At 40.6% G+C, this 18579-nt stretch overlaps 3 protein-coding genes across 9 annotated transcripts in view; all 3 read left to right on the top strand.

Moving 5' to 3' along the window:
- The window catches only part of ss (aryl hydrocarbon receptor spineless), a 67089-nt gene extending 61084 nt beyond the window's left edge, over positions 1–6005 (top strand). The window contains exons 6-12 of the mRNA XM_089595129.1: positions 710–1004; positions 1092–1233; positions 1308–1961; positions 2045–2580; positions 2675–2943; positions 3316–3696; positions 3782–6005. Of these exons, the coding sequence (XP_089451255.1) occupies positions 710–1004; positions 1092–1233; positions 1308–1961; positions 2045–2580; positions 2675–2943; positions 3316–3627 (2208 nt within the window). The 3' untranslated portion in view covers positions 3628–3696; positions 3782–6005. The remainder of the gene's footprint in view (positions 1–709; positions 1005–1091; positions 1234–1307; positions 1962–2044; positions 2581–2674; positions 2944–3315; positions 3697–3781) is intronic.
- Positions 6006–6550: 545 nt separating this feature from the next.
- Positions 6551–10257, top strand: eIF3d1 (eukaryotic translation initiation factor 3 subunit d1). 2 transcript variants are annotated; one of them, XM_014358156.2, is made up of 4 exons: positions 6551–6674; positions 7916–8181; positions 8272–8317; positions 8608–10257. In XM_014358156.2, the coding sequence occupies exons 2-4, from the start codon at positions 7936–7938 to the stop codon at positions 10074–10076; spliced, it is 1761 nt and encodes a 586-aa protein (XP_014213642.1). In that variant the 5' UTR covers positions 6551–6674; positions 7916–7935; the 3' UTR covers positions 10077–10257. The 2 variants fall into 2 exon arrangements, with proteins under 2 accessions (XP_014213642.1, XP_014213643.1); XM_014358157.2 differs by lacking the exon at positions 6551–6674 and adding an exon at positions 7613–7801.
- Positions 10258–11500: 1243 nt separating this feature from the next.
- The window catches only part of zip (myosin heavy chain 10), a 29267-nt gene continuing 22188 nt past the window's right edge, over positions 11501–18579 (top strand). For all 6 annotated transcript variants that reach the window (XM_089595163.1, XM_014358174.3, XM_089595162.1 and 3 more), the window contains exon 1: positions 11501–12320. In XM_089595163.1, the coding sequence (XP_089451289.1) occupies positions 11964–12320 (357 nt within the window). In that variant the 5' untranslated portion in view covers positions 11501–11963. The remainder of the gene's footprint in view (positions 12321–18579) is intronic.

Here is an 18579-nt window from a genome sequence, read left to right as displayed (position 1 = left end):
TTAACGAATATAGGTATAACGGGAAAAAAATATGTTTAATTTTCGACATAGACGTCTACGCGAAACTTTTTACACGTCATCAAAAAGGTAATTTATTCGAATGTGCGATGAATACTAATGAGCTCACGGCGAGTCCCTTGATTAGAATTCAAATGAGCTGAGCCGCGCGTTTATAGGTTGTACATACATATATCCTATGTCTGCGGACTCGTATAAAGTCGAAAGGAGGCAAAACATTAATTATTCTCTGCATAAGTATACATAGCGGGAGGAGGACGAGAAAGAGAAGGAACGGAATAGCTCTACTCGGGAGCTGGAGAAAAAACTATAGGGTGGTAGTAGTTTGTGCTGTCTTGGCAAAAAAGAGAGCGGTGGTGGTGGCTATATACCCGTACGTGCAGCTATGACGTTTATGAAAATGAAACTGTAATCGTAAAAGGCCTTAATGGCACCCCTCGCTCTCGCTTTAAAGGTAAAAGATTCGCGCGTGTAGTATTACACATACGTGTTTGCTGTTTCTTTGATTAAGAGTTGGTGGGCAAATTTCTGGGATTATTTCGGAAAAGCTTCTGTCGTAGTCTTTTTTTTTCAAACAAATTACAGTGGAAGATTATTCCAAAGAAAGAGAGAGAGAGAGAGAGAGAGAGTTTACAAGGTTTCTCGATTTGAATAAAAAATGCAAAATATGATCGTTTCCCTATTTTCGCAGCGACTGGACATCCGAGGCCGAGTGAAGGAACTCCACGGGCAGAACCGTAAGACCGAGGAGTTGGCTCTGGCTCTGTTTGCTCTTTGCACGCCCTTCGGTCCGCCCTCTTTGCTCGAGGTGCCCCAAAAAGAGGTCATGTTCAAAAGCAAGCACAAACTCGACCTCGGCCTCGTCTCTATGGATCCCCGCGGGAAAATCCTCCTCGGATACTCGGACTCGGAATTGGCCAACCTCGGAGGCTACGGCCTGGTGCATTACGACGATCTCGCTTACGTCGCCAGTGCACACCAGGAGTGTGAGTATAGTCGGCTTTTTCTTTCTTTATTTTTTATTGCTACCCACATGTATAGCGGCTGATGCGCCCCATTTTTGTCTCGTTTAGTGCTCAAGACCGGGGCCTCGGGTATGATAGCCTACAGGTACCAAACGAAGGACGGTGGCTGGCAGTGGCTGCAGACGAGCTCGAGACTCGTCTACAAAAATTCCAAGCCCGACTTTGTCATCAGTACACACCGGCCTCTGATGTGCGTGCCCGTTTATTAATCTTCAAACCATGATGTGTATTTTTGTTTTTTCATCTCGTTGATAAATCCCACAGGGAAGAGGAGGGCCGGGATCTCCTGGGCAAGCGCACGATGGACTTTAAGGTGAGCTACCTAGACGCAGGCCTCACAAACAGCTACTTCTCGGACAGCGACAGTCTCGGCGGTAGCTCGTGCCTTGGCTCCCAGCTCACCAGCCAACAGCAATCCCAACAATCCCAGCAACAGCAGCAACAACAACAGTCTCCCCAGCAATCTCAGCCTCAGCGAGTTAATCGACGATACAAGAATCAGCTGCGCGATTTTCTCTCGACCTGTCGGAGCAAGCGCGCGAGCAAAGCGTCAGCCAACCACCACTCGTCGGCGCAGCAGCAGCTGTCACCTCTCTCGCCGGTAACTGGTGGACCGGTGATAGCCGCGACGGTGGCGGTAGCCGGTACCCCGGTCACTGCGGCCACGGTGGGCGTGGGAGTAACTCCGGTCGACTATCTAACGGCGGACAGTAGCGCGGCGGCAGCTGCTGTGGTTGCTGCCGCGGCTTACGGGAATCTAAACAGTCACATGTACCCGACGGCCACGTACGCTCCGCCACCACCTCCAGCCGCTACTGATCCCGCCGCCACGCTCGGCACCTATATCGGGCACACCGGCACGTACCATCATCATCACCATCATCAGACCCTATATCCCACTACGGCTCTCGACAACAGGTGAGCAAGGAATTCTTGCGCGCGTCGTTTATATATTTTTACGTTCAATTATGCTGGTTGGTCGGATATCATCAACGTTGCAGGTACCTCACGGCCACGGAGAATCTCTTTCAGTACCGGCCGCTAGGATCTTACTATCCGGATTATCACGCGACCACGGGTTATAACGGCTTCATTGACGTGTCCTTGCCTCCGACGTACGAGAGTCACCAGCAGCTGGCTGCGACGCCCGACTCGCCAAAGTACGGCTACTCGAACAGCGACGCGCGCTCCTCTGCCTACCACGCGCTGAGCAGTCCTGTTCTCCAACAGCAGCAGCAGCAGCAGCAGCACGCCGAGTCCTCCGTCTCCATCGTGGTGAGCAGTGCGAGGGCTGGCAGCCGGCACTCGTTGGAGGGTGCCTCGACTAATTCGGCGGATAGCTCGCCAGCCACGAACAACAACAACGGAGTGCTCACGCCCAAAATCGAGGACGTCAAGTCGGAGGCTTACTCTGGCCCTGGTGTCGAGCCTCTAAGACAGACTGTGCTCATGTGGGGCGCTCCACCGACGTCGAGAACGCCACCCAGAAACAATGGGAGCTACAGTCCACCCACCCCAGCTCGCACTCCACTGGATCGTAAGAATTTATCGTCAATTTGAAGCTTTACTTAATGAATATGCCTCTTTACTTGATAATTTTATTTTCCCCTTTTTCCTTTTATATTTTAAAGCCCGTTCCGATCCACTAAAGAGTTTGCAAGAGATGAACTCGATGAACGGCGATTGCAAATGGAAGAGGACCTCGCCCGTATGTCCAGGTGTGCCTTCAGCCCCGAGTCCACCCCGACTCCTCACCTCAAAGGTCCATCAACCAACACCACCACCACCATCCCAACAACATCAACAGCAGCACTATTCGGTCGTGACGTCAGCGCATTACGCAAGTGGCAGCGGGTACGCGAACCAGCAGCAGCAAAACGACGGAACGCCTAGCAGCGAGGTATGGCAAGGGGTTCAACAACAACAGCACCACCATCAACAACAACAACAACAACAACAACAACACCATCACTACCAGTACTATCCCTACCAACACCATCACCACCATCATCCAACTGCACCATCACCACGGCACGCGTCTCAGTGAGTGTCACTGGATAATGCAAAATATCTTTCTATCTCGAACAGTCGATTGCACTTTTCTTGTGTATACGTGTGTATATATGTATATATGTATATATATATATATATATTCCTTAATATTATTTTTTTTTTTAATTAATAAAGTATAGTCGGGATAGGCGCCTGTATTAAATTAGGGAAAAAAAAAAACAAAAAAAAACATTAACGAAACATCTCTACTGGATATAAGACTTGTGTAACAGGTGATGATGGCTTGATGTCGCAGCACATTATCATCGGTAACGGAACTGACGTCATCCAACAGGAACAGCAGCAGCAGCATCAACACGTCGTCCGCAACCGACAACTGCAGCAGCAGCAACAGCAACACCACCACAACCACCGCCAACAACAACAGCAGCGAGTCGCACTATCCAGGTCAGGTGCAGGCCTCGATCAACTCTGCGATGCCAATAACGTCTGCCTCGCAGATTCTAAACCGGACGCTGGGAGTCCTCTGCTATCCATCTCTGAGGTGACCAACACTCTCCTCAATCAGTAGCTTGGAACGGACGGTGCAACATTCTGGATCTGATGATAGCTTTGCTCTGCAGTCGTTCATTTCTGATAGGTACACAAAATTTTTATGTAATTAAAACTATTTGCAACGTGATGATGATTATTATTACCAACTACCTGTATTTTTTTAATTATAGAAATGATAAAGCGGCTTGATAATGTATAATACACGAATAAAAGTACTGAAGCTCTATAGAGGAAGCAAAGAAATTTACCCTGTAATATAAAATGTATCCAGATTGGCGCAAAGAAGATCCGTGGAAATCGAAAAAAAAAAAAACTTCATCTAGATGAATATCTTCCTCTCACGATACAATTACATGATAATATTTAAGCCGCCGCATAGCGTCCATTATCCTCCTTGTCTCGCGTACCTACTTCCTTTGATCATTTTACATGTACAAACATAAGTAATTTTATGACATTATGTATACCGATTTCCTCTCATTTTGTAATCTCTTCTTTCAAAACGCGACAAAATAATATACGCATTCTGTGATATGTGTTAGTTAATTTATCTTCGATAGGGGATCACTCGTGATGATACGAGATGAAATGTAATTGTATGTAGATTTCGTTACAAGTATCGGCCTTGGACATTGATTATTTTTCGATTCCAGTTGAAAGCACGCTAGAGGCTAGATGTACGCAAGAAAAGCTTAAGAAAAAAATCGCTGCATTACAGGCCGGAATCAAGTCTTGCCAATAAATGATTTTGTTGAGTAAGTTGAAAATTTTTTTGTGTACTTAACGCTATTTATGTACGTGCAGTATATAGATTTAGCCAAGCTAGACGAGACTTCCATGAGCCTATACGCAATTACTCATTAAGAAGAGTGATTAAATTAAGAATTAACATGTGAAAATAAAATTCAGGATACAAAAAAATGCATGTACTTGGCAATACCTCAAATTTAGAAATGAAAAAAAATTTTTCGAGTCAATGTATATGTAATTATATTGTAGCTATAAGCCATCGGAAAATGAAAAATGTTGGAGAAGAAACAAAAAAAGAAAAATAATGTACAAACCGCAATTTCTATAGCCCAAGATGGGTGCGAAAACTACTCACCCACTAATCCATGAATTTTTCTATAAATTTTTCTCCTTATCCAAATTACTTTTTAAAAGAAAAAAATCTCTCCTGTTAGCTCTGTAATTTTCACTTTCTATTTCGTAGAGGGCTTTTTAGGCCGAAATTTAATAAGGCCTAGACGCCCCCGTTGTATTATTACGTTGTAGCCCATTAACGATAAGTACTCAATTCTAGTCCTCGTTCGAAGCGAATGAAAAATAGTTATTAATTTGATAAAAATGGGAACCAAGAAAAATTATTGTTATTATTATTATTATTATTATTATTATTATTATTATTATTATTATTATTGTATACTTTCCTTCTCAGGCGAGTACCGTGCATTGTAACTGTGATAAGATAATTTTCTCACTGGTTTCGCAGTGCAGCATGCGCCTTCTTTCCCCAATTGATTCGACTTTCATTCCATCTTTGATTCCAAAGTTATGAGTATCATTAATCTTGTCGGCATTATATTTTTTTACTAAAAATTTGACGTATACGATTTAAAAGAAGTAATGTCGATAATTAGCGATATTCTCTGCACAAGTGACTTAACATATCCTTTGTAAAACCATACATCATTCGACGACAAAAATTAAATGATACATCCTCCGTTATGGTTAAATAACAATAAATAAATTTTTTTTAAATACCGAGATGATTCGGGTTGAAAAATAAGTAACAAGTAACAAAGTACTCGCGAGCTCGTCCCTCCAGTGTGTAACGATAATTCAGAGTATGAGTGGTAGAAAAAAAAAAAAAAAAAAAAAAAAAAAAAAAAAAAACGATCAAAACGGTTGAGGCGTCCGACAGAAACATAGCGAACAACGTTTTTTACAGTCGCAAGCAAAACGAAAGGCACAAGATGCATATAATTATAACAATGGAGGGTAGACAGCTCAAATTTTATACAATCGATCTCTCGTTTTGTCATGCTGTAGATATCTAAATGATAAAAAATTCTTAGTCTGAATGTGTTTTTTTTTGTTTTCTCATTTTGAAATTTCAATACAAGTACACGCGTCCTTTGTTTTTGTAAAAAACTTTGAGAAACAAAATTTTTCATTGATGGTCCATTGTAATACGCAACAAGTGCGCGCAAAATTTTTGTTTTAACGTGAATAACATAAAGGTGGACATGCCAAATTTGTTAGAAAACGTTCTCCAACTAAGCCCTCGATCGAATATTCCATACTTATTTCTTCAAACTTATCAAGTAATCAAATGTTTATATATGCAATGTATCAAATGTTTATATATGCAATAAATTATGCTAGAATTTATTGAACTTGTTGTTTTCAATTGTCTCAAACGTTGTTCTGGTTTTTTATTTTTCACAAAAAAATTTTTGTTTCGCAAAGGAAACCCTATTTGTTATCAAACAATTTTCATACATTTTCCTCTTTCCGAAATTTCTGGTTAACCAAACGTTGATAATATCAAACCCTTAGATACCTAACTCACCACACTCCATCTCTCTCTAATTGATGATACCTATATGAGTAACCAAACCAAACTCGAAACCTGTAATAATCATGTAATAATATCCATATGAGCGCTTGTTTTGGGTAACCTATGATAAGAGAATCCTACATTCTGTAATATAATTGATGAAAATTTCATGAAAAACATGTACTAAAAACTGCAATCAGCAAGGACTTACTGAAATGTTAAAATAAAATAAAAATAAAAGGAATTCCATGTAAGTACAAATGTTCAAATCTCGCGCCGTTCACTGTGTCACATACACACACACACACACACACACACACATACACATGCACAGTGCAGAGTGCGTGCGCGTGGCGTACGTGGGGCGTGTGGGGGGCGCTCTGTTCACTGCACCTCTTCCCGGTTTGTCACGACGGCGAGGACGAAGACGACGTCCTAGCACCAGCAACGGAAACATCACCACACATGCCAGGGCGGTTCCGCAGATAACCTACATAATTGTAACGCTGTGTCTATTCGCACCAAATCCACGTAATTACGTCTGATTACGTGGATATAAGGTTAGGAATTTTAAAGAAATTTAAGAATTTAAGAATTTAATTTTAAATTTAATTTTATTTAATTTTAAATTTTTTTGCTTAGACCATCTCGATCGCGCTTATGTATGAATCGTGCAGGATTTCGCCGCTTGACGGGAGCGAACTATTAAGAGCTTGGCCACCTAGCGAGTAGAGCCTGAAGCGCGAGAGATGTGAGACGCCACAGATATATACATATTTATTTATGTATCAGACAAGTAAAAATAAAAATTGTGCTTTCATACACACACATGTTCTCTTATAGGCACGCAATCTGCGAAGTTCGCTTGGGCTGTTAATTTGTATTTAATTAGTTAATAAATTGGCCAGTAAGCGCCCTGAGTCACCTGGTGATAGGCGCTCAGTTTATTATTAAACAAAAGGGCCAGTAAGCGCCCCGGGTCATCTGGTGATAGGCGCTTGGGCTGTTAATTTATTTTTAATTTGTTAATAAATTGGCTAGTAAGTGCCTTGGGTCATATGGTGAAATGCGCTGTAGTTATATGTTATATTTTTATCATTAAATAAATTGGATATCAAGCTCCCTGGGTTATTTGGTAGTTTTTTCTCATTATATTTATGTGTTGCAAGTCGTTGAGATCTTTATTTTAAAGATTTTGCAATTTGATGAGTATGATTTATGTACACAGTTATAAGTTGAGCGTGTATTTAAAATATTGTTAGGTTTTATTTATCTGAAGTATAGGGTTATTTGGTTTAAGAGGTTTTGGGTACCGAGTTATTAGGTTGAAAAGCTTGGGATTTAGTTAGTTTTAGCACATTTGAATTTGCCGCTTAGTGCGCATTAACTCTGGCCACAGAGCGTCAGTTCGGGTGGCGGTACTGTGACGGTCACGTCTTCGGTTCTTCGGTTTTCTGCCGCAGGCGAGAGCACTGCTGCGAACTTCACTTTACGTGGACATACTTCATTTGAAAAAGTAGCGTTTTTCTTTAAAATTCCTAACCTTATATCCACGTAATTACGTGGATTTGGTGCGAATAGACACAGCGTAATTGTAAAGTTCCCAGTTGTCAGGTTCTTTTCTAAGGTAACTATTATCTAGATCTAATGATATCCGTACTAACTGGTGAATTAACTGCACGACTACTGGTTCCGCAATTTGTGACATCATTACATGCGTTTACGTTATATTTTGCTGTAGAGCGAAAAGGCTAGATAAGTATGCACGCCGACGAGACGAACGGCGAGATGGCCGTCGTTGAGACCCAGAGCGAGGATGTGGTGGAAGAGCAGCATCAGGAGGAGCACCAGCATATAGTAGATCATCAAGATTATGTCGAGGTTAAGGAGCACTTCATACCACCTAAAGTGCAGAACAATCCAGATGGCTGGGGACCCTGTGAACTGCCTGAGCAGTTCAAGGATATACCCTACCAGCCCTTCTCCAAGGGCGACCGTATCGGCAAAGTGCGTATTTTTCTTCGATTGCCATGCAGCATTATGCTTTAGTTCCTTGATTTTTTTCATGGCTCATTGCTTATGTTTTTTTGATGACAGATCTCTGACTGGACTGGTCCAGCATTTCAAGATAAAAAATTTGCAAGTAAGTTTTTTATTATTTACTTTTTCTGACCTATTAATTTTAAATTTTGACCAATGCAATTTTTTTTTCATCGAGCACATTCATTTTTTTTTATTTATTCTACTTTAAAACACAATATTGATCATTGGATGAGTATTTTCCAAACTTTCTGACAAACTTTTCTGCTTTTACAAATATTCAATAAGATAAATTATTTAGGTTTATCTTGATTCGACAGATGTTTGATTCATTAATACATTTCTTGTCAATTAATTTTACACACTAAATTGAGATTTTCTTAATTCTTGTAGACAAATATGCATCACAATTTGGTTACAATGGGCAATATGCTTATTACCACGATGAGGATGAATCAACATTTCATCTGGTTGACACTACACGTGTTCAGAAACCACCATACCAGCGTGGCCGATTTGGCCGTCAAAACCAACGTCTTCGTGGTCGTGGTGGTAGTCGTGGTGGCCTGACTCAGATGCAAGCTTTGGGTAAGCTAAAGTTACGAGAGCGCGATCGCAAGGGCCAAACAAAGCGCTGGGGCCGTCAACAAGGTTTCAGAAATAATAAGAATCAACCGCCCATCAAAATCCGGGATGCCTCTGTTACCGTCAGACCCGACTGGGTTACTATCGAGGAAATGGACTTTCCTCGTCTCAGTAAACTTACCTTGCCGGGCGTCAAAGAAGGCGAAGATATTGTCTGCTGTGGTGCACTGGAATTTTATGATAAGAGCTGGGATCGAGTTAATGTTAAACACGAAAAGCCTTTGCAGAGGATTGACCGTATCTTTCACACGGTCACCACCACTGATGACCCTGTTATCCGTAAATTGTCTAAAACTGAGGGCAACGTTTATGCCACAGATGCTATCTTGGCTACCATCATGTGCTGCACACGCAGTAATTACTCTTGGGATATCGTCATAGAAAAAATTGGCAACAAGTTATTCTTTGATAAAAGAGACAACACCGAGTTCGATTTGCTTACCGTTAATGAGACAGCTGTTGAGCCACCCCAGGATGATGGCAATTCTTTGAATTCGCCGAGAAATTTGGCTCTGGAAGCCACCTTTATCAACCACAATTTCTCACAGCAAGTGCTCAAGTCCAACGAGCCAAAATACAAATTTGATGAGCCTAATCCTTTTATTACTGAAGAGGAAGAAGGCGAAGTAGCTAGTGTTGCATACAGATACCGCAAGTGGGATCTGAACAACGGCATCACGCTGATTGCCAGATGCGAGCATGACGCTGTAATGCAGGCGCCTAATAATGAGACTCAGTTCTTAACCATCAAGGCTCTCAATGAATGGGATTCAAAACTGGCCAATGGCGTAGAATGGCGACGCAAGCTTGACACCCAACGCGGTGCCGTCCTTGCTAACGAGTTGCGTAACAATGCCTGCAAGCTCGCCAAGTGGACTGTGCAAGCTCTTTTGGCCGGTTCTGACCAATTGAAGTTCGGTTACGTATCTCGTGCTAGTGTACGAGATTCGAGCAAACATGTCATCCTGGAGACGCAACAGTACAAGCCCACTGAGTTTGCCAACCAAATCAACCTCAACATGGATAACGCCTGGGGTATCCTGAGATGTATAATTGACGTCTGCATGAAGCAAAAGGATGGTAAGTACCTAATCATGAAGGATCCCAACAAGCCCATGATCCGGCTCTACGATATTCCTGATAATACGTTCGAGAGCGAAGGTGAAGAAGAAGACGATGACGAAGCTGAAGAAGTTAAAAACGCTTTCCAAAGTTAACTGAGTTCATCCTCTACGATTTTAATTTGTTTTTACCATCCTATAATTTTTATAAGCTTTTCTTTTATACCTGGATTATAGTTTCTGCTGTTTATCAAGCAAATGCTTGTTAAAGTAATCAGAGGAGGAAAGCTGTATAAGAAAATTTAAATAAAAAGCACAATAACAATAGACCGACTTATATTACCGTTGTGTAACATTTTTTATAATTGAAATTCTCTCAAATTTAATTTTATGCGTCGCAGTTTGAATGTGAATTACTAATTCATATGCTGTACTCTTATAACGATGCTTTGTTGACTAACTTTTCGTTGCTTAGTACCTAATTTTCTTTTGACAATTTTTAAATGCCTAATCATGTAATGAAATTGTTTAAAAATATATTTTGATGGTAATAAAATTCGTTTCAACGTTGGAATCGGGTAAATCAATCTAGATTTGCGTTATAAAATTTTTTATTTTAACTTTCGGTTATTTATCAAATTGTACGATAAAAAAATGAAAAAAACTTTTACTCTTGTAAAAACTTAAATCAGTGATTTCTATTGTTAAAAACTAAATTTCATACAATCACGAAAAAATTTTACCACTAAGTATCCGTGACAATAGACAGGTATGTACACATATATATAGTTTTGGTTTTACTCAAATTCATTGGTCTGAAAAAACGATGCTCTATTGGGTTTACCGACAGCGCGACAGCTAGTGAATTACTCACCTTTAGTAGTAATAACTACTTACTTATCAGAGCACGATAAGAAAAATGAATCAGTAGGTTTATAAAGTTAAAGTAAAGCCGCCGTCTGTTTGAGCAAGGCCGGTAAATTGTGTATGGAACCATGTATCTTTATTTTTTAAAACATACTTCGTAGACGGTGATTTCAGATCAAAGATCGGAGTCTTGTTGATCGGTACTAAAATAGCGAATGCTCCTTTTCTGCTCTGCAATCTTGGACATTTTTACTTAACATTTGAGTCCTATTTATTTGCATGCGTCAAGGGCCCTTTTACGAAGTGAGGGGGGGGGGGGCGACAATTATATCAGTAAAACCGATTTAACTGCTAAGTAGTCGAATCACTCGATGATTTCGTTTGAAATGCCACTGAAGCACCAACTTCATTAGAGGATTAGAGTCGTGAATCATAGTCGTACCTACCCCATTAGAAAAGTAATAGGTATAAGGAAAGGTGTCCTCAACACTCCTCCTCAGTGCCCGACCGGTCAGTGTTGATTTCTGTTGCATTGTATCGTACTAATACAATCGCTGTACACGTTTTCATCAGCGCATCAGCGCCCAGCGGCACAATTTAATAATATGTATGTATACGTTATATACGTATATGTGTAAGTATTATACACTCCCCTCCTCTCTGTCCAATTGAGCCTCTCGCGCATAGCGGCGGTTAAAACAGTGGCTGCTGCTGCCGCCGACGTGCAGACTGCTTACGTTGTGAGTATAGTGAAGCTACAAAGAGAACGGTTAGTACTACGTACAGACAGTACCTTCAGAAGTGCGAGAGACGGAGTGACGAGAGGAGGTGAGCGTTGGTTTGGTTTAGCGGTCGCGAGCGCGTTCAATTCTAGTTGGATACAACCCCGGAAAAAAAACGAGGGAAATACACATACAACCGCGAAATTGTTATTGGTACTGGCAAAGAGTATTATAGAAATAGTGAACGAGAGAGAGAGAGAGAGAGAGTTCAGCAGCAACAGCTCCGAAAACTAAGAAAAAAAAACTAGAACAATATAAAATAACGAGTTAACTCGCAGCTGCTGCTGTAACTACTGTACTGTATTACTATACAGTATTGCTGCCGAGTGCCGAGTGCTACAACTAGCTGGTGTGTGCGTGGTTGCGCGGTTATTATTGTGAGAGTGTGTCAAAGATGGCGGACGCAGACTCAAGGGTGGACCGCTCAGACCCGGAGTTGAGGATCCTCTCGGTCGACAGGAACAATTTCAACGATCCGGCGACTCAGGCCGAGTGGACGCAAAAGAAGCTGATATGGGTGCCTTCGGAGCAACAAGGCTTCGTCGCGGCGAGCATAAAGGGCGAGCGTGGCGACGAGGTCGAGGTGGAGATCGTCGAAACCGGCAAGCGCGTCCTCGTAGCCAAGGATGACATACAGAAGATGAATCCGCCCAAGTTCGACAAGGCCGAGGACATGGCTGAGCTCACCTGTCTCAACGAGGCCTCGGTTCTACACAATCTCAAAGATAGATACTATTCTGGCCTCATCTACGTTAGTACACTCTTTTTTTCTTTTTTTTGTCTATTTAAGTATATATAACACACAAGTATAAAAACAATGTTAACTATACATACTAACTTTATCATATTTTTTACACATGACAATATGCACTGTGTGGGCAGTGTCTGATCTGCTTATGTTTGTCCGTCTGTGTACGTAATCAAAACACACGAAATGTATTATTTGTACTACTCCAATAATTAATTTGAACGTGTATCGTACAAAGTGCATGTAAATTGTACATATAGATAGTATGATTCCATAGTTTTATGCCTACTTAACCCCATGTACCCTATTTTACGTCAAACAGGTAATAGTTAAAGTTAAAAAAAAAAAATATTTGATGATAAAATGTAGAAAGGGGTGCAACAGGTTAGTTGCTGTCTCGGGCGTTTCCCTGTTGGCCCCTGCTTTTTTCTGCTGCTGGCAGAATACGCAAGACGTATGCCTATATAACGTTTTTCGAGCTTCATCTCCACGACTCCACATCTGTCGTCCTATCATATCTCGTTCATGCATACCTACTCACAAACAGAATATGGTTTTGCTTATCGAGTTATCACTCACTCCAAAATGATACCATTTACTACTCTGACCCTTTTTCCAGTGGTAAGTATACCTGAGTACTTGAAAGAAGGAAAGAAAGAATAAGAGACACCAGTGCTTGTACTAATTCGTGGTGTATATGCATGTGTATAATATATACTTATTTTGCCAACGCGGCCCTGACTCACCTCTCGCGCGCACACAGCGCGAGCAGCCCGCGTCTTTCTCTCTTTCTTTCGCTTTTTATTCCTTTCTGCTGCTTATGCTCTTTTTTGCACTAACGGACGCTTCCTATGTATTCAGTACCTATACTACATACTTGAACGGATTTACTTTCCTTCTCCTTTTTTTTGCGATCATATACATAATTATACTACATCGGCCTATTTTTTTTTTCTTATCTTCCAGTTCACACGTGCATACTTTCCATTCCAAAATGTAAAAGTACTTACTTATTCCTATGAGTAATAAAATAGCAATTATAAACTTGACAAGTCATGTGAGCCCTTGGATACTATGGATGCGTAAAATGCAACATCTCAATGATTCACGAAAATCGCAAATACATTATTGTGATACATGTATATACTTGCGCGATGACGATGAATTTTTAGCAAATAAGTAACGAGAACAAAAACTCTCATGCTTCTCTTGTTCATATCTTCTTTATTTCTTGTATGATGGATGCGTCTCTATCTAATCGGGCACCGTCTGCTGTGCTCTCTTTCTCTCCATGCATGTACCCTTTCTGGTAATCGTAATGATATTGTTTCAAAACCCGTGGTGATTTAAATCCTTTGTTATTAAATAATTTTCTCCCCCATCGTGGTGACGTTTAATTTTTTAGTAAATTGCGTTTAAATAGGTTTACTCGTTAAAGACACTCATAGTTTGTTTGATAATTGTGCTTATCTTTAACAAGAACTAGACGGTTATTATCATCGTTGAAAAATAATTTGTCTAGTTCAGACACGTAATCATACAAACATCATGATGATTTCTAAACTTAATTGTTGCCTCTGTAAACCTATACGTATATGTTCATAGAGAAAAAGAAAGAAAAAATGCTCTTTCGCGAGATGACAAGAGTCGACATTGGTCTTATTGCACACGTAGACCAAGAAGGGGCTGCTGCTGTCGTTGGCTCTAAAAACAGAAATACAAAGCACACAATACTTACATGTTCTTCTTTTTAATACTTATACTCGAAGAAAATAAAACAGCAAAAAAGTATGTAGGTACATACCTGCTCGTCTGTACAATTATATTATTGCACCTGTGCCCGGTATGTTTTTGTTTTTACGTCCGTTATCACTGGCTCTTGAGCATTTAAACAAGTCCAACAACAAACACAGGCGCGCCCATGATGAATAAAAGTGCGCGCATCTTCCCTTTTTCCATGCCACATATATATCTGTATCGCGAGAAAGGGAGGCTTGTCAGCTGATCGACTGGAAAGGTGCACTTGAACTTGCACGCGCGCAGAGACCAAGTACCTGTAGCTTTAATGGAGCCGCGTAACACACAATGTGTATTATGTTACAATTTACAATAGTAAACCCCCAGTAGACGATGTGACATGTGTGCCGTGTGCCGTGTGTGTGTGTGTGTGTGTGTGTGTGTGTGTGTAGTACTTCTTGCCACTGGGTCGATGAACTAGGGACAGAGGAAAGTTTCGCCGTCTTTGAAAAGTATGTTTCCTTCGTTTTTCTCTCGATAAATTCGCAACGAAACTACTTATGACTTTAGAAAAACATATTTGGTATCGTCAATAATTACATACGGAATAACTTCTTTACGTTTGTGTTTTGTTAGATAGCGGAGCAGCAATAATAATAATAATAATAATAATAATAATAATAATAATAATAATACCTACTTACCTGTCGACATTATTTCCATATATCGTTGACGTAACGCGCGAGACAACACTTTTTTTTTTTTTTTTTTTCATTATTAATGATATTTTCATCTTTTACCGAGAAGTCATGTGTTTCCTGTAGGCTGCAGCTGCGTGAATTTTCAAAATGCTATCTTTGTTGTTCAAATTGAACGCCAAATGAGACCATTGTTGATATACCCACCCAACAAAGTGACCACTTTTTTCGTCTTGGGACTCTCCTGTATATGGTGAAAATTCCCCTTAACGAGATCGTTGCGCAAATTCCAATTAGAGTCGCCTCCTTCTTTGGTTTTGGCTCGTCATTAGTCGAAAATACCTCCTGCACTTCAATTTTTGCAAAGAAATAGTGATACCTTCTTCTCCGGAAAGTGCGAGTCGAGCGAATGCAATCTACGAACGAGCTTCACTTTCCGTTCTCGAACATTTTTTTTCTCTTGCGTTTTAGAAACCAAAAACAAACGAAACGAAGAAAAAAAAACTCAGATTCGAAATAGATCCGTGTATTGCTGTATTTTCGACTTTTTTTTTTTTTTTTTCTCACACTCTCGGTGCAGTTGTACCTATATGTATATAATTACTTATAAGGCGTGAAGCACTTGTTTGTACACCTGGTCCAAAGATATAGTGCAAATACGTATACTTCGTCCCCCTGAAAACTCGTATCTTTTTTCTCTCGTCGCGACTAATTAAAAAACGAAGAGAGAAGTTTGGGGTCACGCGGTGACTCAGGCGTCTGAATCAGCTCGCGTATGAAAAGGTACATGTAAACATCGGGTGTGCAGGGTCATTTAAAGAAGGAAAAAAGAAAAAAAAATCGAGTGGCTGATCAGCTAAAAAACGTCGGAGGCGCCATCTTATAGGACTGAAGGGGGGCCCACCGCGAACGGACGACGAAGAGAGAAATTTCTCTGGCGCGACACATATGGCTTTTATATATAGTTGCGGTTGGTTGGTTCGGTGTACTTACTTGGGTATATTCGCGCTCGCCTTGCGAAAATTGTCGAGCCGCGCCGAGTCAGCCTTCTTCTTTTTGCTCCTTCCTTTCCTCGGGTGTGTATATATAGGTATGTGTGTGTACATGATCCGGGGAAAGGATCGAACCTGCGATGTTATAATAGTGATCATCATTCGTCGAATAAGTAGTTATAATATGTTGCTCAGCTGTTTTGGCTGAATTGCGACAAACCTGTGGCATTTTTGCTCGCATTTTTGTGGCAATGTAAAGAACGACAACGAGGTTTCTTTTTTAGAGATATACTTTTCTGTTTTACTCTCATGCTATCTGGTTCGTGTCGTTTTCGTTCCGTATACAATGAGAGATACGAATATCGTAAACAAACATCGTAAGTAAGATTTCGAATTTTTTTTTTTTTTTTTTTTTTTTTTTTTTTTTTTTTTTTAAGCCCAGCAGCAACCACTAAACATCTTTTTACATCGGCGTCTCACAACATCTTTAATATATATGATTATGATTTATTCGTATCAATATTTACACTGCGCAGATGAGTCACATCACTTTGTGCTTTTTTCATTCGCTCATCATCGTCGCCGCCGTCGCTCGATACTTACTTATTTCGATAAATATGGATCGATGAAGAAAAAAAAAAAAAAAAAAAAAAAAAAAGGGTACCTTCATTGCAAAGCCCAAAGAAAGGAAGCATTATATACACTCACGCTTAGCGTCCGCGGAGCGCGCGTGTGTGTATTGCAATCGTGGCGCGCGAATTCAAGTTGCGCAAGTTCGAGACCGTACAAGGCGTGAGGTTTGACCGATTTAAAATTCGCGTTCGCGCAAGATAGTGGACACGAGAGAAGGAGAGGAGGGTGAAGATTCAGCCTTGCGAAGAAAAAAAATACCGTGCGTGACGTTAATTTTTTTTTTTTTTACTTTCAACTCTTAGGTGTTTTTTTTTTCTCGAGCTTGGACGGGTACGATTTATGCCATGTTGAGAAAGAGGGGAAGGAGGTGCAGCTTATCGTCACAAGTTGACCTTCGGTATGGGCTTCTCTGAAGATTCTCTATACATGTGTAGGTACGTGCGAGTACGTGCCCGGAGAGTGAGGAGTCTCTGTTGGTTTTCTCTCAATCTTCTGTAGAATCCGCGTTATTTGACTCGCGAGTTTCGTACTAAGTAGGGATCATTGCGAAATGGGCACACACATTTTTTTCACTAGAAAAAATAAAACCATTTATCGTTTCATTTGCTTAAAGAATAAAAAAACTACGTCGGTACGCTTAATGGGGCGCATTGTTAATTAAATAATTAGCTTGATAAAACTTGAAACGGAATTGTCACCACCGCAAGTTAATTTAATCTTAATTGATAAATACTATTGTAAAAATCGAAGCGAAATGTATTCCTTCAGCGCGATTAGTTGAATGTGTACTGATATTCATTAAAAAAGAAAAGAAAAAAACTTACACTTTTGAGTACAATGAAAAAACTTTTTCCGCCCTCGGGTGGTTTTGGGAGGCTGGTACTTCCACGGGCGAAAAAGCATTTTTCCGGAACTCGTTCGAAAAGTCTCCTTTACGAACCTCGTTACATACCTCACCTTCGGCTCGGGCCGCAAACCTCTGGGTTCGCAAACAGAGACTTTTCAAATTCGTAGAAAAACTACTATTATCATACCGCCGATTATAGAATTAGCGCGTATGTGTGCCATGAAGGATTAAAAAATCGAAAACTATGAAGAGCTGACATTTTTTATTTATTCTTCGCGACACGAAGGGATTAAATTAAATGTACTACATTATCATGCACCAGATGCAGGTCGAGACGACGTTGACGCCTGCAGTGCGCAGATCCTTCTCTGCTATCTCTCTCTCTCTCTCTCTCTCTCTGTATGTGACATTACTTGCGTACACAATGTAATAGGACTCGCTCCTTATTAAACCTCTGTAAGCTGTCTGAAACAGCTATGTATACACTGCAAGGCTACTTTGGACCGCTGGTCCTTAGCCTAATAAACTCTACTCTACTCTACTCTACTCTCTCTCTCTCTCTCTCTCTCTCTCTCTCTCTCTCTCTCTCTCTCTCTCTCTCTCTCTCTCTCTCTCTCTCTCTCTCTGAGAGCGTAGAGTCCTTATTTGGGTCAACGTGCCACAGTCTACAAGTTTTTTTTCTTAATTTCAATTAATATTTCAATGTATCATGCGACGTTTACAGAGTAAGCGACCTCGTGCGTAAAAACACTGCAAAACATAGTGTTGGTTAAATGATTGCCATCGCAAATATTATTGCATCTCTTTAATGATGATGAGTCGATGTCTCCGCAGCTAAAAATTCGTCTTGCACAATTAGAATGGAATTCGGATAACACAACAATACGTAGTCGATACACAATAATTTTTCACTCGAAAGGAAAGAGGTTACATTGAGAGGTGAATCATCATATTACTTATGTACCTACCCAATGTACAATAAAGAAGCCGATGACGTGTCGTGGAGCAGATAAGCACTTTACACACGAAAAATGATGCGTGTTAAAATGTTTTAATGCAAAGTCACGCGTACTTCCGTTACTATAACTGCTATTATAATCATGTACTCGTTTTAATACATATCATAAAGTGTTTTCGAAAACTAAGTAATACTGCTGCAGAGAGAAATAATGAGAAAGAACCGAAAGCAAACAGTTACGAGGAGAAGTAATTTATGTATACATAACACGATATATGCATGTATGATGATCCCAAAAGGTGGCGGTCCGTTGTACCACCTTAAGATAAAAATGCCTTGTAATTTCTTGGTTGGATTATCCGGAGGAAGTTGTTTTGCTGAAAATGTTGTAGGTCGT

Source organism: Copidosoma floridanum, unplaced genomic scaffold (genome assembly GCF_036245765.1).
Source record: "Copidosoma floridanum isolate Cflo_tuat_1 unplaced genomic scaffold, Cflo_Japanese_pri ptg000025l, whole genome shotgun sequence".
NCBI lineage: Eukaryota > Metazoa > Arthropoda > Insecta > Hymenoptera > Encyrtidae > Copidosoma > Copidosoma floridanum.
The sequence above is the reverse complement of the archived record's forward strand: the minus strand, read 5'-3'. Positions and strand labels throughout refer to the sequence as shown.